General features: G+C 53.2%; 1 protein-coding gene across 6 annotated transcripts in view; it reads left to right on the top strand.

Moving 5' to 3' along the window:
• GOLGA3 (golgin A3) overlaps positions 1–20,344 on the top strand; it is a 43,068-nt gene that overhangs the window by 11,606 nt on the left and 11,118 nt on the right. For all 6 annotated transcript variants that reach the window (XM_031442435.2, XM_010997768.3, XM_010997767.3 and 3 more), the window contains 12 exons: positions 598–710; positions 5,130–5,788; positions 6,093–6,204; positions 8,363–8,669; positions 10,857–11,059; positions 13,076–13,213; positions 14,244–14,405; positions 14,657–15,025; positions 15,943–16,020; positions 16,822–17,085; positions 18,040–18,134; positions 18,762–18,978. In XM_031442435.2, the coding sequence (XP_031298295.1) occupies positions 598–710; positions 5,130–5,788; positions 6,093–6,204; positions 8,363–8,669; positions 10,857–11,059; positions 13,076–13,213; positions 14,244–14,405; positions 14,657–15,025; positions 15,943–16,020; positions 16,822–17,085; positions 18,040–18,134; positions 18,762–18,978 (2,717 nt within the window). The remainder of the gene's footprint in view (positions 1–597; positions 711–5,129; positions 5,789–6,092; positions 6,205–8,362; positions 8,670–10,856; positions 11,060–13,075; positions 13,214–14,243; positions 14,406–14,656; positions 15,026–15,942; positions 16,021–16,821; positions 17,086–18,039; positions 18,135–18,761; positions 18,979–20,344) is intronic.

Below are 20,344 nucleotides of genomic sequence, written 5' to 3'. Positions count from 1 at the left end.
TCCCTGAACAGTTTTAGTCCTTCCTGAGGAATGTCTGAGCATGGCTTGTACGTGCTCTCTTGATTTTACAAAACCCTAGTGTGACTCACTGTTGCAGGAGTTGGATGAGCCGTGGGTCAGGTGACATCCCAGTCTCACAGCAGAGAGAAGGCAGGTGTGGCAGGCGTGTGCCTTCCCTACCATTGGCTGTAATTCTGTCTCATGTTCGTCCGGGATGGCAGGGAGAGGTTGGGGACGTGGTGTGAGCCTGAGCCCGCTTACCGAGGCACGCACTTCAGACCCAGGTCCTTCGTTGCTGCAGGGCACAAGTGGCCGGTGTCCCGCTTTCCCAGCTGGGTGCCCGTGGGAAGTGACGTGCTTGTAGTGCGAGCACAGCCCCTGTGCTTGGCCGGTGGGGCTTCTACCAGGTGGGGCCCGTGTCCAAGGCACACAGTTTTCTGTCCGTCTGGAAAAGTCCTTGCAAACTGGACAGCTGTGTGTGGTTTAGATGCTAAATCATATTGGTAATAAAACACACAACAGCCAAGCTGCTGTGCTGATTTGTCCTCTGCGCCCTGGTGCATGATGAGTTTCTTAATGGCCTTTTCCCCCCAACAGGCTCCACAGAGGCTTCTCTGCCCCTGGAGAAGGAGGAGCAGGTCCGACTTCAGGCTCGGAAACGGCTGGAAGAGCAGCTCAAACAGTACAGAGTGAAGCACCAGCAGGAAAGGGTGAGTCTCCTCCCCAGCGAGCTGCTGGAGAACCTGATGTGTGAAAACAGTAGTTGGCCACACGAAACTCCCGGATCTGCTGTTATTTCTCTCTTCTCGGGAGGGCTTGTGTGCTTCTTGGGAAAGATCCTTCTTCTCGCATGGTTCCCACCCTTTGGGGAGATTCCACAGGGTTCCCACCCCGCCTGGTCCTTCTTCCCTTGAAACAAGCGTAGTTTATTTATAAGTCTCCCGTGGGAAAAGCAGAGACAGCAAATACTTGGGTGTAGCTGCTCTCAGTCCTCGAGCGGCCAGTCCGAGGTTTCCTTTATTGAGTGAGCGCTACAGTTTCTACTGGGCGCTGCTGAACAGCGCTGGAACACACGCCAGGTGACACACTCTGCTAAGTGTGTCCACAGGCAAGGCTGAAGTCAGTGTTCTTCATAAAACTCATTGGGTCACTAGTGCATGCAGTCTTCTAAAGCACATCAAAGAGGGGGAGGTAGGGCTCAGTGGTAAAGCATGTGCGCAGCGTGCACGAGGTCCTGGCTGTACACCCCAGTCCCCCCATTAAAAATCAATCAATCAAAAACAAACCTAATTCCTCCCCTCCTCCCAAAAAAAGGAAAAAATAAAAATCCTGGATTAAAAATAATCACATCAAGTGACTCTAGGAAAGGGAGGTATTGCTGTTCATTCAACTTTTCCGTGGGCTTGGAAGTTTTCAAATGATTTAAAGCTAAGCTTACTTTAAAAAAAAACGCCCTCAGTGAATGATCTAGAGTGAAAAGCCCTCATCAGGGCTGGCCGCTGGTTTTCCCAAGAGAGAACCTTGGCTTTGCAGGTGTCACTGCTCTGGAGGCCACGTAAACGGACGCTCAGCTGACAGAGGGCCCCGCCTGGTCTGGGGCTCTAGGGGTCTGTCCCTGTGGCCTGCCGGGAAAAGTCACAACGATGGTCAGTGGTCAGTGATGACGTGCGCCAGGCCCTGGGTTACATTCCCCCTGGACTTGCTCCTGAGGCTGGATGGGCAAGGAACTTGCCGGACGTCGCTCAGCAGTGAAGTGCAGAGCTGAGATACAGACCTGCCGGTGTCTGTCTGCGTGCCGAGACCCGTCCGCTGCCTGCTTCCCAGAGCCTTGCAATGGAAGTCCCAAGCTCTGCTGGGTCATCCAACATCGATCAGTTGTGCACTTCAACATCATTTCCCATCTTTAAACATCGTGTGTGTGTGTATATACACACATATATGTAAACAGTCTTAGGCTCAGTAAAATAACTTCTCTCAAACTGCTGCACTCATCACACCCCTTCTGCCCAACCTGACAGGCCCTCTTGCCCCACCGCCCCCACACTGAGGGAGGCAGGCCCAGCTGCCAGGTACTCTGGACACCCTCGGGGCAGGGCCTGCCAAGGCCAAGTGCAGCCTGGGAGGTGTCATCCTCGTGCAGACCAGCGTCTGCAGGGCGGGTGTCAATGCCCCCACAACCTGGGGGAGCTCAGAGCTGAAGTGACCGCCGGAGTCAGCGGTGCCAGCGGCCGAGCTGGGATGTGAACCTGCCTGTCTGAGCACAGAGCTGTGCCCCCTCTGCTGTGATCGTGACCAGTCAGTGCGCCTGGTGACTTATGGACTAATCTGTATTAGATTGACGAGTGAGGATTTCTTTAAGAGTATAGTTAATTCAAAATCTGGTTGTTTTTTTTTTAATTGTATTTTTTTTCCGTGGGGTGCGGAGGTAATTAGGTTTATTTATTTTTAATGGAGGCCCTGGGGATTGAACCTAGGACCTCATGCATGCTAAACATATGCTCTACCCTCCCCCCCAGTTCAAAATCTGTTGATAGAACTCATTATAATGGTTGGTCCATGTGAAAAGACTCATGATCATCTCATAAGGTGTTTGATAAAATTCAGAATTCTTGATTCAAGAAATACGAAGCAAGCGCACGAAAACAAACTAGGAGTAGAAGGGTCTTTCTTTAGGACTGTTTCCTTAGCACGAGGAATGTACTGCAGACCTCATGTCTGAATGATACAGACGCAGAGTACAAGTGCCTCCGTGTTTGTAGCCTCGTACGTACTCTGAGAACAGCTCTGCGTGTGCTGTCTCGTTAGGGCATGATGATTTGTATGCAGGACAAGCACCCCATCTGCCCTGTCCTTTTTTTTTTAATTGAAGTATAGTCAGTTACAGTGTGTCAGTTTCTAGGTGTCCCAGTCATGTGTATACATGTGTGGATTCGTTTTCATATTGTCACTAACCATCTGCACTGTTCTTCATATGACCTTTGTCACTGACCTGTCCTGAACGCCTTTTCCATCAGCACAGAGACTGACCTCATCCTCTGTAACCGTGTGTGGACCAGCATTGCAGTAACCAACACACAGTGACCGGCATTTAGGCTGTTTCTAATTTTTTGAAATTGCAAACAGTGCCACAGTGAACGTTTTGTGTCTTGGTGTACTTCTGTGGGTAAATCCTTCACCGTCAAATTCTTGAGTTAAAAGATCTTACGTATTTGTCAGTTGATACATGCCACCCTCCAAATAGGCTGGACCGGTTTACGTTCTGGTGAGCAGCGTGTAAGACTGTTAGCTTTCTCATCCTTGGTAGCGTGAGAAGTAACAGAATTGAATTTTTGTCCCCGAGTAGGTGGAAAAAACAGTACTTCCTAACAGTAGGCGCTCTTTACATATTGGCTGTCTGGGTGTCTGTCAGCCCTTGTCCGCTTTCCTCTTGGTTATCTTTTTACTGCGTACGTGCTATACACAAGGAAGTGATCCTTTTTCAGTCTTTGTTGCAAATAATTTTTTTCTTAGTTTGCCATATCTTTTGATTTCTGGCATTTTTCCCCCTATTTTTTAATTTATTATTCATTTATTTTCTGCTGTCTGTCTGTCTTTCTTTCTTTCTTGTATATTTTTTTGCTGCACATCGATTTTGAATGTTTCAAAGTTTTCAGTCTTTGCTGTTACTTCTTTGGGGGTTCATGTCGTATTGAAGAGGATCTCCCTGCTTGAAGGCTGTGAATGAATTCACTAGTGTTTTCTCGTTGTACTAAAAGTAAGAGATGGTATAAAAAGTAAAGAGTTGTGTTTTTCCTACATGAAGCTAACTGGACAGAGGCGGGAGGTGGGAACGAGCCTCTGTGGGCAGCTGGTCGGTTCTCTCAGGCTGCTTGCTGCGTCGTCTGTCGTTTCCCCGCTGGTCGGAACGCTGCCTTACTGCGGTGCTTCTTAAACGTCTGCAGCCCTGCCTGCCCTTGGGCTGGGTTCTGGGCTGTGTTGTGTGTCTCCCCCGCCTGCGGCTTTTCTGATTCTCAGTGGATCCCCTTAGGCAGCCTCACCGTGTGCGCTAGCGTCTGGGAGGCCCTGTCTCTCCGCCGCCCCATGCCCCCCCCCCCCCCCCCCCGTGCTCCTTCTCGCTCTTGCGCGTTTATCCTTCTTGTTGCACCTCAGCATCATTTCGAGACACTCACCCCCCGGCCCCTTTGGAACTGCATCGACTTTGTAGAATAACACAGAGCTGAACGTGAATCTGTGAGGGAGAGTCACTTGATTCAGCGCCACAAGGCACCGCCTTCCTTCCTCCCCAGCCTCGTTCAAGCCCACCTGGGAAGTTCTAGCCAACAGGATGTAAGAAAAAGAAATGAGAGATACAAATACTGAGAAAGAGGAAACATATTATTATTTGCAGGTGTTGGTGATGCTTTGGAAAACCTCTAAAGGATCAACTGAAAATTTGCTATTATTATAAATTTATAAAGATATTATAAAACATTAAAATAATTGAGGGCTGAAAATTGTCAGTTTAAAATACAAATATGAAAAATCAATAGTTATCCTCATAACAAGTTACATCATGAGTGGAAGATAGTAATATTTATACTATCAACAAAATGATAAAATATCTAAGTAGTGCATTAAAATTGTAACAAAAATGGTGTAGAATCTAGACAAGCACTACCTAGCTTCCTTGTTTGAGGCGCCTGGAAGCAGGTATGAGTAAATGCCGGGAAACAGCTCGTTACCCCTACGTAATTGTGAATTTAAGGTAGTTCTAATTCAGCAAGACTTTTTTAACTTGAAGAAAATTTTTTTCTTTTTCTTTTTTTTATGAAAAGTAGAAATATGGGAGAATAGCCAGGAAAATTTTATAAAGGAGGCATGATGAGGAAGGCATTGCTCTATTAATAGATGTTTTAAAATGGTATCAGGTCAGAGTCAGGAAAGGTGTGTGCTCAGACCGTCACTGGGACTCCACCTGGAGGCAGTGAGGTCATGAAGGATTCAAGGCCTGGGCGGGGTTGCCGTGGTGAGGGCACAGGGTGGGAGGGCGCACTCTGTTTATATGATTGGTGCGGCCTTTCTGGCTGGTAATTTCGAAATGCTGCTTGTCAATTTTAAACGTAATTATTGTACTTCTGTTTCCTTTTCAGTCAGTTCAGCCTGTAACTAAAACAAGACTTTTCAGCACACTTGATCCTGAACTCATGTTGAACCCTGAAACCTTACCAAGGGCCAGTGCCGTGGCTATGACAAAAGAATATTCCTTCCTGCGCACCAGTGTCCCCCGGGGGCCGAAGGTGGGCAGCTTAGGGCTCTTGGCACATCCTAAGGAGAAAAAAAGTGCCAAATCAAGCAAAATTCGGTCTCTGGCTGATTACAGAACTGAAGATTCAGACAGTCGGAATTCTGGTGGAGATGTCCCAGCTGCAGACTCTGCCAGGGGTTCCCTGAAGCAGAACCGAAGCAGCGGGGCATCTGTGGTGTCCGAGATCAGCCTGAGCCCCGAGGCAGACAACCGCCTGGAGGAGGCGGCCCTGACGGGGGACAACGCATCTGAGGCAGACGGGAATGAGAGCGACAGCTCCTCCTGCAGCGGCGCCTCCGCCCTGGGGGCACTCAGCCGCCTGGGGCGCAGCGCAGGTGCGCGCGGGGCCCCCTACGTGGTCCACGGCCAGGAGATTGCTGCCAGCGCCCTGGGCCAGTTCCCCTCCATCGCGGACGTCCTCCAGGCTGCAGCCGCCGAGCACCAAGACCGGAGGCAGGAGGTCAACGGGGAGACGCGCAGCCGCACCGACAGCCTCGGCAGCAGGTGGGCGCCGCCCGCACCGCCCCTGGCCACCGGGCCTCCGCCCTCGCCTTTAATGTTTCATGTACACAGGACCCCGCTGCTTTGTGAGAAACAGAGTTTGACCTAATGTGTCACCATCTGCAGTGTTAAAAGAGCCTGTCTTCCAGGATGTGTGCAGACCTGCCTCTAAATCTTTTTACTTGTTTACTTTTTAATAATCAGGGGAGGGGAGCAGAGGGTGTGGAATCTGGAAGGCGTAGACAAATGTTCAGGGGAGAGAACAGTCACATCCCCACCCCCTGATCCCTCGTGCCTTTTCTTCCAGTGCATCCATGGAAAGCTCTGTGGCTGAAACGCAAGATGAAATGTTGCAGGTTCTTAAGGAAAAGATGAGACTTGAAGGACAGCTGGAAGCTTTATCGTTAGAGGCTAGTCAGGTAACGGACATTTGATGGGTGTGTGTGACTGTCCCACGTCTTTGAAAATAGCGTGCCACTCCGGGTGGCTGGGGCCAGAGCTTTCCACGTGCCTGTAGGAAGGCGCTGTATCAGAGCAGTGGCCGCAGCCAAGCCTCCCATGTCCTCACCTTTTGTCTGTTAGGTTTGTCAGCCCCAGAGGAGTTGGTGCCGGTTTCCCGCTCTGACTGCGCATGGTTCCGTTTCTCCGTGTCTCTCTCTCAGGATCTGCCTGGAATAGTTCCTAGCTGAGCTGTTAGACACCTAGTAATCCATACAGTTAAATCTTTTTGGTGGATTTCACCTGTTTCTTGCCTGGTACAATTGCCATACTTTTTTTATTTTTTAAAGAAAAAAAATTTTTTAACAGTTTTTTGGCAGGGGAGGTAATTAGGCTTATTTGTTTATTTATTTTTAACAGATGTGCTGGGGATTGCACCCAGGACCTGGTGCGTGCTAAGCAGGAGCTCTACCCTCCCTCCCCCACCCCTTTTTTCTTTTTATAATAGGAGTTTTGCTTTCTCTGGTTAGCATACACCTGAAAAATCATTTTCCATCCCTTAATTTTCAGTTTTCCCATCCGCAGTTAGAGTAAATCAGTTCAGTTGCCTTTGACTTCCCACATCTGGCATGGAGAACAGGAGACGGCCCAGGGCACAGCAAGGCAGTGAGGCAGCAAGGGTGTTCCTTTGTTGGGCCGGGGAGGGGAGCCGCTCTCACCCACAAGAGCTTGCTCTGCTCAGTATGCTCCTCGTGTTTGTTGTGGCTTTTTCTGTGCACTCAGTCCTGGGACACAGACCCCTGACTCCACATACATAGAACTCCCGACTGAAGAGGTGACAACTGAGGTGTCAAGGTGCACTTTGGTTGTACATTATTTTCACTTTCTGTCCTCCTTTAGAATGTGACCTCGTCAAATGCATTTCCACTTTGTCTACATTTGATCCCCGAACAATCTAAGAACCTGAGTGTGCTCTTTATTTAGGTGGTTTGTTTTTTTTTTTTTATTTGAAGTATAGTCAGTTACAGTGTGTCAGTTTCTGGTGTGTAGCATCATGTCCCAGTCATGCATATACATACATAGATGCATTTTCATATTCCTTTTCATTAAAGGTTATTAAAGATATTGAATGTAGTTCCCTGTGCTATACAGAAGATTGGTTTTTTATCTATTTTTATATATAGTGGTGAACATTTGCAGTCTCAAACTCCCAGATTTATCCCTTCCTTCTCTTTCCCCTGGTAACCATAAGATTGTTTACTGTATCTGCGAGTCTGTTTCTGTTTCGTAGATAAGTCCATTAGTGTCCTTTTTTTTCTTTTCTTTTCTTTTTAAGATTCCATGTATGAGTGGTATCATATGGTATTTTTCTTTGTTTTTCTGGCTTCACTTAGAATGATGTTCTCCACGTCCGTCCATGTTACTGCAAATGGCATTTCACTCTTTTTTATGGCTGAGTAGTATTCCATTGTCTAAACATACCGCAGCTTCTGTATCCAGCCATCTGTCCATGGACATTTAGGTGCTTCCACGTCTTGGCTGTTGTAAATAGTTGAGGGTACTTTTGCTTTACTTTCTTATCCTCTTGGGATTTGATTTGCTCTTCACTTGCATCTAAACCAGGATCTTTGTGGATTGGTAAGGGTGCCAGACTTTCTGGCATTTCTATGAAGATACTAATTTACTCTTAGTGGAAAAATCTTAACCGCATTGCATTGGCTCAGTTCACGCGTTTTCTTTGGGTTTTTGTTATTCTGTGTGTTGAGTTTGTTGCTTGTCTTTACGAGGTTGGTTTTCTCCTGATGGGTGTCGATGAGCGACATTCTGCCACTCTCTGCATTTTGGAATTGCTCTGCAGACCCCAGTAGGCTGACTGTAGGGTGGGTGGTGGCCCTGCCCTTTGCAGATTCTTTAGTGACCCCTCCTGCCTCCTGGGCCTGTGTGGAGAAACCCCGTCTCTTGGGATGACTGTCTTGCTGGAGCGACTGCATATTTTGGAAATCATGGTGCTTTCCTGCAAAGTCCACCTGTCAGACACCTTTCTTTGTCTCCCTGGCTTTGTTTTGGCCTGCGTGAAAAGCGAGGTGGGAGTGACTTACTTTTCTGGAAGTCAGTGTGGCTCTTTGGGGATCTTTCCAGGCACTTAAAGAGAAGGCAGAGCTGCAGGCACAGCTTGCTGCCCTGAGCACGAGGCTCCAGGCACAGGTGGAGTTCAGCCACAGCAGCCAGCAGAGGCAGGACTCACTCAGCTCGGAGGTTGACACCTTAAAGCAGTCTTGCTGGGACCTAGAGCAGGCAATGACCGACCTGCAGAACATGCTGGAAGCCAAGAATGCCAGCCTGGCGTCCTCCAACAGCGACCTGCAGGTGGCAGAGGAGCAGTACCAAAGACTGATGGCCAAAGTGGAGGAGATGCAGAGAAGCATCCTCAGCAAGGACAACACAGGTGCGTGGTCCTGCGTCTGCCTCTGTCCTTGGTCCTGTTCGGGGGCCTGGGGGCTGTGGCCTGGGGTGGGTGCATCACTCTGCACTGGGGACTGAGCTCTTGTCATGTCTTGCCGTAGGGGCTTGTAGTCCCTTCCGATTCATACATGATGTGGCCACTTGCCTTGTTTTTGGTTGCGCTCCTGGAATTCTGCCTGGTTTTGCATGCACGTCAAGGGGATGCCATGGGTCTTAGAGCTGGATGGTCAGTAGTAATCATTCCCCCTCGTCCTGCCTTCCCAGGCCATTGTTGTCTGGGGGCTGGAGCTCCTGCTTATGCCACAGAATTGCAAATGCTATTTAAAATATTTAAAGCAACACTTAGACTGTGGACTTTATTTTTCCTCACATAAGTTCAGATTTGGGGTCTAGCTGGACCCCTGTGGGAACCACCCCTGGAATGGTAGACCACTGGAACAGGGGAGTCAGGGAACCTGGTGGCAGGCCAAGCACGGAGAACCTATGTGGCCCTCCCCTCACGCCTGCTTCTTATCCTGGGGACACGTGCTCCACCCCTAGAGTCCATGCTCTGCACCTGGCCGGGTTGTCTGCAGGCTCATGGTGTCTCGGTGTCCGCTGACGGGAGGGGGGAGGTCGGGGAGTCGGGGTGGGGAGAGTCAAGGTGGGAGCCCGGGGGTGTACAGTCAGCCCAGGCCCTGCTCCCCCAGTGCAGGCTGGACAGGCGACAGTCTTGTCCCAGAGCTCTGGGTGTCTGGGAGGTGAGAGCGGTGCAGCGGGGCTGCTGTGAAGACCTGCATCTGCCAGTGTGGAGTCTCGACTGGGAGGCTGGTGAGACTGGCTTTCAGATCTGATGACGTGAAAGTCGCAAACTGTCACAGGAGCTTTATCCTGATACCAGGAGGAGAAAGGGCCAGTGGGAAATAAAGCAGCCAGTCATTTTTAGTCTCTGGGCATTTTACAATGCCTAGTCCCTTAAGAAAGTGATAAAAGCAGGAAGAGCTGACCTCCAGAATCACTGGGTCGCTCTGGGTGGCCAGACCTGGCCTGACCAGAGCCCAGCAGGCAGCAGTGCGGGCCTCAATGAGCACGGGGTGAGCCTCCCCCTGCCTCATGCAAGGGGCCTGCCCCGTGGTGGACGGGGGTGCAGGCTGATGTCGAGTCCCACCACTCTGAACCCTGAGCCACAGCTGTCCCCAAGAATTTCGGAGCAGGGGTCGGGGTTCCTATGGTGTTTGTTTTGTTTTGTTTTATATCTTTGGAAACTGTCATCAGACTTGTAAATGCTTTCTTCAGTATTTGGTGCAATTCTCTCTTTCAGTCTTTGGTTCTGTTTGCACCGTGATTTGGGTTGTCTGAGATCTCCGGTCTCCTCCCCCTTCCCCCCCCCCCTTCATCAGTGCTAAACGTTGATTGTAGCAGCCAACCAGCGGGTTCTAGTGCCGATTTAGCAACAGGATTCCATTCCTGAGTTTGTGGATGCTTCGTGGATGCCTTCAGGCCAAAGGCTAGAGCCACAGGCCACACCCGGCAGTGTGGCCGATCTTCATGTTTGCAGATTCCCTAATGTACTTGACTCCCCAGGTCAGTACAGCTCCTTCAGGGTCTCGGGCACACAGTGCGGAGCAGGGAATGGCTGGAGTCGCCTGATGTGTGAGGCTCAGCCTTCGCGGTGCAGCGCCTGCACCACAGATGCGTGCCCTTTCGTGGTCTACTTAGTGCCACATTTTCTGCATTTGTGTGCTTTTGGGGGTCATTTTGCTCTTTACAACTAACCCCAAACACCACCTGGTGCTCCTAAGTGCAGGAAGGCTGTGATGTGCTTTTTGGAGAAAAATACACACGTTAGTTTGGCTTTGCTCAGGCACAAGTTACAGTGCTGTCAGCTGTCGGTTCGGTGTTACTGAACTGACAGGAAGTCAGGTGTCTTCCTTAAACAGAAACACAGTAAAACAAGGTTATGTATCGATCGTATGTGATGAAACGTGGCCAGAACCTAACCCCGTGTTTCCCCCAGGACCTGTGGGTCGGTCCTCACTGTCGCATGCCCCTGCGACTTTGCAGAACGTCGCTCCTGTGACCGAGAAGGCTTAGTGTGTTTCTTGCTCTGACTTTGACCGGAATGTCGGTGCAGGCTCTGGCTCTCCTGGCTGGTGCGGGTGGTCCGAGCGGCTGTGCTTCTTGCTTTCAGTGCACGACCTGCGACAACAGATGACAGCCTTACAGAGCCAGCTGCAGCAGGTGCAGCTGGAGCGCACAGCGCTGGCCAGCAAGCTGAAGGCGTCCCAGGCCGAAATCTCGTCTCTGCAGAGTGTCCGGCAGTGGTACCAGCAGCAGCTTGCCCTGGCCCAGGAGGCCCGGGTCAGACTGCAGGGCGAGATGGCCCACATCCAGGTAGGGCCCCTGACGCGGCTGGTCGCGTCTCCTGTGGAGCAGTTTTCCCTACATTGGTTTTAGATTTCACAGGGTGTTTTCAAAATCCGCTAACTACCTGTCTAGCCCATACCCTGTCCTGTCTAGTGCCCGCCTTCCGTGACCAGCTGACCCAGGGAGTTTTACAGCCTCCGCTGGAGCATTTTTAACTCTCAGCCCCCTCCCCCGGGGCCTCCTGCATGCAGAACATCTCACCACCTCCTTGGAGGGCACCTTCCATCATTTGAACCCTGCTGTCATATCGACATCTGCCTGGGTCTCAAGACTCCCATTCACGGGCTCCTCTGCCTCCTGGGACGCATCCCTCCTGTGCACGGAGCACAGCACACATTACCTTCCCGATGGAGCTGCTCCTTCCTCCAGCTGCTTGACCCCCAGAGCTTTCCAGAGAACACTCATTTCCTCCGTTTCGGGGGAGACGTTTTCCTCTCCTTTCCATTTTATCCGGGTGCAAGTGCGTTGGCCCCTGATTGAGTGTGAGTGAGAGCAGGGGCCAGTCCAGGTCTGCAGGGTGACCAGGGCCGCAGCGTGCTCTGGAGACATTCAGGAGCGGTGGGCAAGTTGCTCCACGGCGTTTTGCTCCAGCTCTCAGTGCTTTGGGCTAATAGGACCAGTCCTGAGGGTGCTGATGGTGCCTCAGTCAGCATGTCTTCTTTTTGAATTGTGCTGTGAGTTTTATTCCCCCACCCTTTTTTTTCCCCCAGGTAAAATATTGTAGATTAATTAAAACTTGATTTCTCAAGTAGAGGATGGAAAGTACTAACCCCATCAAATACTCTTTTTTCAAAAAATCTTAAGTCTACAAATACACAAAATAGAAGGGTTTTTTTTAAATTAATTTTTTTAAGCTAGGGGAGGATAATTGGGTTTGTTTGTTTGTTTGTTTATTTTAATTTATTTTTTCAGTGGAGGCACTGGGGATAGAACCCAGGATCTCGTGCATGCTAAGAGGGCACTCTACCACTGAGCTACACCCTCCCCCCAAGAAGTTTTAAAAAGTGTATATATATTTTTAAGCATGCATACAAATGCTTGTAGAGATAAGCATTTGTTCTGTTTACAGTGTGCTTAGAAATAGACCATCGCAAGTCAATGCAATTTTGAAGTTATGCATTTATTTGAGGCATAAAATACTTAAAGAAGCCAGATTTATGTGTCCTAACGTAAGTCAGAAGTGGAATTTGGAAGACAAAAGTAGAGACAGAGTCCAAGAGAGTGGCAGCGTGAGGACCATACCTGCTTTTGTCAAATGCCTCTGGCACCCAGGTTCAGCGTTCGTTAGTTGGCGTTCAGTAATTTTCGCCCTCTTTTCCCATAACATGGAAGTGTCCTGGGACCGTCCAGGTGGGAGGAGAATGCAAGGTAGTCTGTTCATTTGTTGCCTTGAAGTAAAACCCCGACAGACAGCGCCTGACTTTGCTCTGGGCGGCTTCCCCTGAAACCCCAGTGCTCACAACTTCCAGTTGTATCTGGCACCTGCAGGTCCAGGAGCGTTCATGTTGTCTCTGGAAGGGGTGTGCTCAAGGTCTGAGATGGCCGGGCTGGATAGCCAGTGCCACTTCCTGGAAGTGGCCAGGTTCAGCCTGGCACTGAGCAGGCAGGGCCTGAAATGTGTCTGGCTGTAGGCGGTCCGTTCATCGGGTGGGCAGATTCCAGCCCTGGCTGTCCCTGCCGTCCAGATGAGGCCTCCCACCTTCAGGGCTCAGAGGTGCACCTTTGATGGGAGCGTTTGTGTAGGCCTTCAGGGTGAAGAGCACTCACTTCTGGGCTGTTGGCCAGCCCCTCTTAGGCACACAGAACCTAGAGAAGCTGCGAGGGTGGGCAGTGAGGCCCTGCATGGAGGGGTCCTGGGGAGTGGCCCTCCTGGGGACCGGCACTGTTACAGTGACCCTCACCCTCGTGGCCTCAGAGACTGGCTGTCTGTACTTGGTGCTTGGCACCTCGCACCTTTCTACCTCGTGGTGTTTTTCTTTGAAGGTTGGACAGATGACCCAGGCGGGCCTCCTGGAGCACCTGAAACTGGAGAATGTGTCCCTGTCCCACCAGCTGACGGAGACCCAGCAGAAGTCCATCAAGGAGAAGGAGCGTATTGCCGCCCAGCTCCAGGGCATCGAGGTGGGTGCTGCTCCGGGGCGGCCGCACTGTGTTGGGGTTTGGGCCCCGGCTCCAGGGCATCGAGGTGGGTGCTGCTCCTGGGGTGGCTGCATGGCTGCGTCGTTTGGGGTTTGGGCTTCTTTTTGGTGACAGTGAGCCAGGTTAAGAAACCATACCAACACGTCCACATACGCAGCAACGTGAATACTCTCCTGAGCCACCTGCAGTGATGTCAGGCATGGGGATTCTGTTCCTCGCATTTGCTGTACACTCATCCCCTCCCTCATGTCTGAGTTGTCAGGGTAATTTGGGACTCATCTGTGGGCCACTGTGTGCCTGGGCAGCGAGCGGGTGAGGAGGGAGGAGTTTAGTACATCATATGTCTGAGACCACCTCAGAGCCTGCCTGGTCCCAGCGCCCAGCCTGCACCACCATTCTGCCCTCCGACAGCCAGGGGACGGGTCAGGACCATGTCCAGCTGCCTCCGTGAATTATTTTCTGAGTAGTGAGGCAGTTGTGTGCTGAGAACGTCACTGGCCTTTCCCAGTCACATGGAAGGTTGGCGTCCTGTGACTGCTGTGGTCGCCCACCTCCTCACTTCTCCGCCCCTCCCCTTTGTCCGTGCAGATGACATGGATGATCAGAGAGAATCCTTGAGTCAAACATACACTTCAAGGGCCCAGTGTCAAAGAACTGGAACGATTTTAAGTTCTAAACTGATGTTTTTTTCCTTAAGAAAACACCTAGATTGGGTCTTATCTACCTAGTCAGGTCCCAAGGCCCCTGGGTTCCCATTTCACCAAGAGGCATCGAGAAGTAATCTTGTGAAAGAGAATGTGCCGTGTCCCACACCCCAGCGGGGCTGCGACCTGTCCTCACCTAAGAGGCAGCCACGGAGGTTCTGTTCGAGGACCCTCTGTCTGTGGGTGGCAGACGGGACAGTGACTTGGACGAGGGCTGTCACTGGGGGGGACTGGGTTTACCCGCTGCATCTGCCATAGCCATCAGGTTATCCCACTTTTTAAAAAAACCCTCTGTCTTTTGGGCCCAGGCTGACATGTTGGACCAGGAGGCTGCCTTTGTGCAGATTCAGGAGGCAAAGACGATGGTGGAGGAGGACCTGCAGAGGAAGCTGGAGGAGTTTGAAGACGAGAAGGAGCAGCTGCAGAAGATGGTGGCCTCAGCAGCAACGCTGGAGCAGCACTTAGAGCAGGCAGGGACCCACCATGGCCCTGCGCTGACGCCCCGCTCTGCTCGCCTGGGCCAGCCTGCCTGTCGGTCTGGTCTTAACTTCACATCCTCAGACCTGCCGCTGCTCACTTCTGCTAGTATTCGTCCGCCCCGCAGCTTTCCGTAGAGGGCTGCCTCCATGGCGTCCATCCAGATTATTTCCAACCTGAACGTGGAAACGTGGTGTTTTCTTTACAGCACAACCACGTTGACTCCAGGTCCTTTTTCTTCCAGGTGAAGGTGACTTTGCTTCAGCGAGACCAGCAGCTTGAGGCTTTGCAGCAGGAGCACCTGGACCTGTTGAAGCAGTTCACCGCGACCCAGGAGGCTTTGCAGACCCGGGAGCAGTCCCTGGGTGGCCTGCAGATGCAGTACGACGAACTGCAGGCCAGGCTGGAGGAGCTGCAGGGGGAGGCCGCCTCCAAGGACGACGCGATCCATTTCCTGCAGAACGAGAAGATCGTCTTGGAGGTGGCTCTGCAAGCAGCCAAGAGCAGCAGGGAGGAGTTTGCTAGAGGAGCAAAACGCCTGGAAGAAGGTACCCAGGAGACGTCAGAAACTTTAGAGCAGCTGAGACAAGAGTTAGCCGTCAAGTCCGGCCAGGTAACGCGCTTCGCCATCAGCTTGCTCTGAATCGAAATCACGCACACAGGAGTTAATGCTGATTGGTCTTTTTTTGAACTCCTTGTTTTGTAAACGGGGAAGAACACATCCAGGGCAGGGCCCAGGGCTCGACTGGGGAAGGAACCCACGACAGCTCAGCTGGGGGCATGCCTCTGGGCCTGCGTGAGCCGCTGGGTGTGTAGATGGCGGAGAACCGGGAAACAGAGTTACGTTCGGGGCTTTGGAAGTAATCTAAAAAACACCAGTTTCTGTCCACCTGCGATGTGGAGTCAGGCAGGGGAAAGCCATGTGGAACTTCTGTTCTTTCCTTCCTGGGTGCCTGATGGCTGTGCGGCCCCCGGACGCGTGGGCAGGCCGATCGTGGTGTGTCAGTGGGCGAGGGCGGGGAGACGGCCTCTGCAGGCCCGGGTGCATGTGGACAGGACCCAGCAGGCAACACTGGGGAACGGTCATGCCATCATTCCTGACGATGTAGGTGAACGTTAAGAAATGCAGAGTGGGTGGGTGAAGCGCTGGGCTAGAGCATGCACCTGATGTGCCCAAGGTCCTGGGTTCAACCCCCAGCACCTCCGTTAAAAAAATAAGAAAAACCTAATAGCCTCCCCAACAAAACAAAATTTAAAAGTTAAGAAAAAAAACGCAGACGAAACAAGAAAGCTCAGGGTGTGGAGGAAGTGGAGTGGGTGTCGGGAGCGATTGTGTCTTCAAATCCCCCTTGTGAGCGTCGAGGACAGGAGGAGACCAGTAACGTGTGTTCCTCCTGGGAAGCAGGCTGTGGTTTGTCTGGGCACATTGACAGGTGCTAGGACAGCTTCTAGGAGAGACACACTGGAGCAGGTCAGTGGCGTGCACAGGTGGAGCCGTCAGGGTGACGTCTGCATGCGTGTCCCTCGCAGGTGGAGCATCTGCAGCAAGAAGCTGCCGCCCTGAAAAAGCAGACGCAGAAGATAAAGGAACAGTTTCTTCAACAAAAGGTAAAAACGTGGGGTTGGTTTCCTTCCTGCGAAACAGGCGCGTGAAGAAAGTCCTGTATGTTTGGCAAAGTTTTAAGCTCTGCTTCACGAAATTAAAATTTTTAAAAAAAGGAAAAAAAAGAAAATCCTGTGCGGTTAATCACTTCACTGGAAGGAAGTCATTCAGGAGGGAGGTAACAGCCAGACTCCAGTTCTTGGAAGGCCCTTTTTGATTCTAAGATACCCGCTCACTCTCCCATTCGTGTGTCTCTGAGGTTGGATGCCTTCTCACAGCGGGGTTGGCATTACGTGGACCACGCCTGCTGTCACATCAGGGTGAGCGTGTGTCACCACCACACCGGTCCAGTGTCCTGCCTGTCATATCTGAAAAAGTGACACCTCAGTCCAGCGTTGAGACGAGGCCCTCCACGTTAGTCAGGCCCACTCTGCTGTGGGAGGAGGGGCGCAGAGCATCACCAAGGGGCTCAGGGAGGATGACCGAGGGCGCACCAGGTGCTGGTGGGTTTCATCCCTGAGATGTGAGCGGGGGTCCCCATCAGAAGCCGGGGGGGCACTGGAGGGGGCAGGTGAGGCAATTAAGGTCCCAGCAGCTCCGTGGCCGCTCCAGGCGTCACCCAGACCTGCTCCAGTGCATAAAGCCACGGCAAGTCTCCGTGGTGGTATCTTGGATTTGGTGAAATGTGTTATCCTTAGCCCCACAACAGTTCTGCCTAGACTCGCAGTGAGCATTTTTCTTTAAGGCCCCAGAACCCTCGGAAGGCCCCGCCCCGTGCTGGCTGCAGCTACTGTCTCGTTCGGCAGGTGATGGTGGAGGCCTACCGCCGGGACGCCACCTCCAAAGACCAGCTTATCAGTGAGCTGAAGGCCACAAAGAAGAGGCTGGACTCGGAGATGAGGGAGCTGAGGCAGGAGTTCATCCAACTTCAGGGGGAGAAGAGGTCGGTGGAGGTGGAGCACACGCGCCTGCAGAGGGAAGTGTCCCAGGCCCGGCAGCAGGTGGTGGACCTTGAAGGGCATCTCCAGTCTGCGCAGAGGGAGCGTGATGAGGTGGAGACACGCTTGCAGGTCCGGGAGCACTTGACTGAGAAGGTCCTGCCGATGTGCCTGGGGCCGTGCTGGGGGCGGGCACACATGGGGAGGTCTGTAGCCCAGCAGCCTGGAGTGAGGCCCTGCTGGAGCTCCCATCTGGTGGGGCAGGCGGGGGACCCAGAGCGCAAGGACAATGTGGTGCTGGGCTCTGGGCTGTATGTGCTCTGGGAGCCGGTCACCGGATTTGATGTGTGCACCTGAGGGTCCCCAGGGTCGAGGGGAGGTGAGCGTCGGGGTGGGAGCCCATAAGAGATCGTGGGGCAGGGTCAGCCCCAGGGTCTGAGATGAGACCCTCAGTCCAGGTTCCTGTCGAGACTGAGGAGTGTGTCCTAAGATTAGAAACTGGGAGACCGCTGACCTGGGGAGGGCGGTGGACAGGGAGCAGACGGAGGGCTCTGTCTTACATGTAACATTTCAGAAGGCCACAGAGCGGGCCAGGCAGGGTTCAGGTAGAAAGACTGGCTGGAGACTGCAGCTGAGAGCCAGGAGGGTGCAGGGGAGAAGAGGGCCCTGGGGGAGTGTGGTGTGACACCCACAGCTATGAGGACACGTGCATTCCTTGAGGTGCTCAGGGCTTTCAGGGGCAAACTCGTCCTGGGACAGTTCTCACTGCACAGAAGGAAAAAGGCAGCAAGTGAGGCCAGGAGGAGGGCCCATGGCTGCTCTGGAGAGGGCTGGGAGAAGCAGGGAAGGGGCCGGGGGGGCTCTGTCGGGGGTCCAGTGGGCCTTTCCTGTTAGCCAGTCCTTCCCACCTGTTGCCCAGCAGCAGTCTTGGCACAGGCAGCTCAGGGCACTCTTGACCCCTGTCAGGTGGTCACTGTGACAAGGTCCTCTGTCAGTCCCCTCAGAGGGGAAGCCAGTCCCGACCTCTGGGCTTCCTGGGGAGGGCTTTGCACTCCTCACTTTGTCTTTCTCTCCCTTTATTCAAAGTCATTGCAGCTGGATAAAGAGCAGATGGTTGCTCTTACGGAGGCCAACGAGATGCTCAAGAAACAGATAGAGGAGCTGCAGCAAGAAGCCACGAAGTATGGGGGCGTGGGAGGGAGGAGCGGGTGGCGGGCGGGGGCCAGGCCAGGCCCTGAGCGCTGCCTGTGCAGCCCTCGCCAGGTCTGCTCACACTTGCCCTGGCCTGGGATGTCAGTGCCAAAGATGAAGCTGGCAAAGTGATTCTGTTGTCATTGGGCGGTTCCACACCTGCTTTAACAAACGGTCCCTGTTCATTTTTGTTTTTGTTTGACTTTTCGCATCAAGCGCTGATGGCAATAGTGCCCTCCCCACCCCTGGCTCCCAGACCAGGGTTGACGCTTGTGTCCACCCTCCCGGGGCACATGCGCATGGGGGGAGCCTCTGGGCTTTGTTCTGATTTACTGTGCACCTGACAGTTGAGTTTCTGACTGCTATTCTGGAAGAACATTGGAAGCAGCCCCAAGAGGGAGCAGGGTGGGTGTAAGCGCAGGGCTGGGCTCTGCGGAGGCCGCCACCCACCCCATCCTGGGCAGTGTGGTAGCGGGGGGCGGCCACCCATCAGAGCCCCAGGGAGGGAGCTGGAGGCCGAGAAGGGCAGAACTGGCCAGACACACGTTGCCTTTGCTTGGCGCGGCGCAGTAGGGCCAGAGTGAGTGAGGACTTCCTTCTCTGTCTGCCCGCCCCAGGGCCATCACCGAGCAGAAGCAGAGGATGAAGCGGCTGGGCTCAGACCTGAGCAGTGCGCAGAAGGAGATGAAGACCAAGCATAAGGCCTATGAGAACGCCGTGGGCATCCTCAGCCGCCGCCTGCAGGAGGCCCTGGTGGGCAGGGAGGCCGCTGAGGCCGAGCTGCGCCAGCTGAGAGCCCGGGCGGCTGACGGCGGCGGCGACCTCGCTCTGCACGTGGGTAGCCTGTCTGCTGCGGCCGGTCGCAGAGACTCACGCAGGGGCCTGGCGCTTACGGGCGTCTCCCCTCTGGGCCCCAAGAGGGCCTGGAAAGGAGGGGTGGGCTAGCGTTTCTTTAAAATACCGCACGGTTACGGATGGACAGGGATTCCGGTGACGTGGGGACCCTCTCTCCCCCTCGGCTCCCCTGCTTGGGCCAGACCCCTCCGCCCCGGTGTCTGGGGAGGAGCTTCTGTGAGCGGACAAGGGGCGTGAGAAGGTTTGGGGTGAGTGTTTGGAAAATCCAGGAAAGCTTTTTGAAAAGGTGACCTCCGAACTGGTCTTGAATGAGAGGGGCCTCCCAGCCAAGGGGTGCTCCTGTACCAGGTGCGCCCTGCGCTGGTTCTGGGGAGGGCAGGTGGGCAGGGAGGGTCCCACTGGAGGGTGGGTGAGTGGGCTGGGTCAGGGACTTGGACTGGAACTTCCGTGTGACAGAGAGCTGGCTGAGACCAGTCACTGTCCTGTCCGGAGGACCCCGAGGAGCAGTGAGGAGGAAGGGCTAGGCCGGGAGAGGCTGTGCCAGCAGCTGAGAAGACGGAGACTGAGTGGAGGTGGCAGGGGAGCAAGCAGGAGGTGGCATTGCGGGGGACAGTGCCGGGGAGCTGGCATGCAGGAGCAGGGGCAAGCCTGGGGCCAGAGAGGGTGGCTTTGGTGGGGGTGGCTGTGAAGCCCTAGGGTTCAGAAGGACCAGGGCCCCACACGGTGACGGGCGGGGGCGCTGAAACTGCTCTTCCTACTGTCGCCTCAGGGGGCGGGAGCCTCCGGCCTTGGGGTCTGTCTTAGGATGGAGGACGGGGCAGCGCGGCGAGTCCTCCTGGCTTGTGTGTGTGCTGGGGGGTGTTGGTGAGACGCGAGCTCTTGGATTTCGCACTGTCGCCGTCAGTGTCCTGGATCTGACCACTGCCTTTCCCTTTTGCTCGTGGGTGTGAACTTCTGCTGAAGGTCATTTGCAGTTCACTTGTTACTCAGCAATGTGAATAACACGCTTACGCTTGGTAATTGTGTTTTCTCTCTATTTCTCTCTCCTCTCGATTTAAGTGAGGAGGCCGTATCATAGCGTGGTGTTCTCTTGCGGAAATAGATCAATTCAGTGTTCCCTCTCGCCTGCTTACTTTTGAAAACATTGGGAGGGGGACAGCTTACTTAACTGCAGTTTCCTTTCTCCTTGTGAGATGGGACCAGCTTTCTGAGTGAGTGGAGGAGACGTGTGAAGTGCTCAGACCAGCGCCCGCACCGTAACAGCAGCCAGCGTGCGCGTGTCTTTGTGCACTTGTGCGTGCACACGAGCGTGGTCCTGGTTATACTGCAGCCTATCTGCCACAGA

Source organism: Camelus dromedarius, chromosome 31 (assembly GCF_036321535.1).
Source record: "Camelus dromedarius isolate mCamDro1 chromosome 31, mCamDro1.pat, whole genome shotgun sequence".
NCBI lineage: Eukaryota > Metazoa > Chordata > Mammalia > Artiodactyla > Camelidae > Camelus > Camelus dromedarius.
The sequence above is the reverse complement of the archived record's forward strand: the minus strand, read 5'-3'. Positions and strand labels throughout refer to the sequence as shown.